The sequence below is a fragment of the Musca domestica genome, unplaced genomic scaffold (genome assembly GCF_030504385.1).
Source record: "Musca domestica strain aabys unplaced genomic scaffold, Musca_domestica.polishedcontigs.V.1.1 13, whole genome shotgun sequence".
In the NCBI taxonomy this organism is placed as follows: domain Eukaryota; kingdom Metazoa; phylum Arthropoda; class Insecta; order Diptera; family Muscidae; genus Musca; species Musca domestica.
In genome coordinates, this window is record NW_026712172.1 from 16,341,319 (window position 1) to 16,342,549 (window position 1,231).

The following is a 1,231-nucleotide window of genomic DNA, read 5'->3' on the forward strand; positions in this document are numbered from 1 at the left end:
TCTGCAGGAATACCGTCTGTTTACTTTTCGCATTTTCCTTGCAAAAGAGAATAAAACAACCTTACTCTCTCAAAAAGAAGTTACTGGACAATTCCTGCTGGAAAAGTAACCAGACACACCTTATATTTATAAATCCATTAAATACACAGAAGTCAGAGATGGGCAACCGGGTTTTTTATTCGGCAAGATTTGACAAGGTAAATGACAGAAAATGCAAATATGGATATATTTTTTTGAAATGACTTTATCTCCTTAATTTTACCATGTTATATAGAGTAAATAACATAATTAGTAGTGTTTAGGGCTAATATATAGGCCATGAGTCAGAGTTGGTCACATCTTTGACAAATAATAAGCGTAACTTACCCCTTTGCGAATATTAATTTAGAAATAAATATTTCTATAGATTTCTTGTGGTTTGTTGGTGGTAAAATACAAAATCATTGTTCCATTTATATATAGGGCAAAGAAACTGAACTCATTCGATTAGTCTGAACCGTTCGTTACATTGCTGCAGATTATAAAATGAAAAGGCTTCTGTTGATAACTCTGTTCGTGGTGGCCATGATTTCCTTGGCATCGGGACAATCATGTGAGTTCATTTATAAAAATCTATAAAATTCTCATTTTTTTTTTGATTATTTTTTTTTTTAATAAAATTCGTCCTCTTTTTAGCATCCTGCAATTTGCCTAGTTCTGTTGTGGGAATTTGTCGTGCCCGAATGCCGTCTTGGTCCTACAATAAACAGAGCAATTCATGTAAATTCTTCTATTATGGTGGTTGTCGCGGCAACGCTAATCGTTTTCCATCCAAAGAGTCGTGTGAGAGGCAGTGCGTGAAAAACAGGCGCGGTTAAGCTAACAAAGAGCTCTTAATTTGATGTTTGCCAGTTTTCTTGAAAGTATTTAAATAAATTGAAGAACATTATTTAATCTTACAAGTTTGATCTTTTTTTGGATAGATGATTACAGAAATCTTTTTAACAAACTGATGGTTCTTTTAAGAAGAAGCCGCACTCGAAGTACCGAGGTACCGTTATATGGGGGCTATACGAAGACGTGGACCTGCATAGACAATTTTCTGTCACAGACTGTAGTATCCATTACGAACTTCAAATACCAAATTTGAAACAATTCCGATGAATAATGTCGTTAAAATTATCTAAATACGGAATATCGGGAGGAATCGTTATATGGTGGCTATACGAAGACTTGGACCTGCACAGACAAT

General features: G+C 34.7%; 1 protein-coding gene across 1 annotated transcript; it reads left to right on the forward strand.

The window, feature by feature from the left end:
- Nucleotides 1-447: 447 nt before the first annotated feature.
- LOC101889500 (kappaPI-actitoxin-Avd3c-like) lies at nucleotides 448-935 on the forward strand. Its single transcript, XM_005189983.4, has 2 exons — nucleotides 448-592; nucleotides 676-935. Exons 1-2 carry the CDS (start codon nucleotides 526-528, stop codon nucleotides 855-857), a joined length of 249 nt encoding a protein of 82 aa, XP_005190040.2. The 5' UTR covers nucleotides 448-525; the 3' UTR covers nucleotides 858-935.
- The last annotated feature ends 296 nt before the right edge of the window (nucleotides 936-1,231 follow it).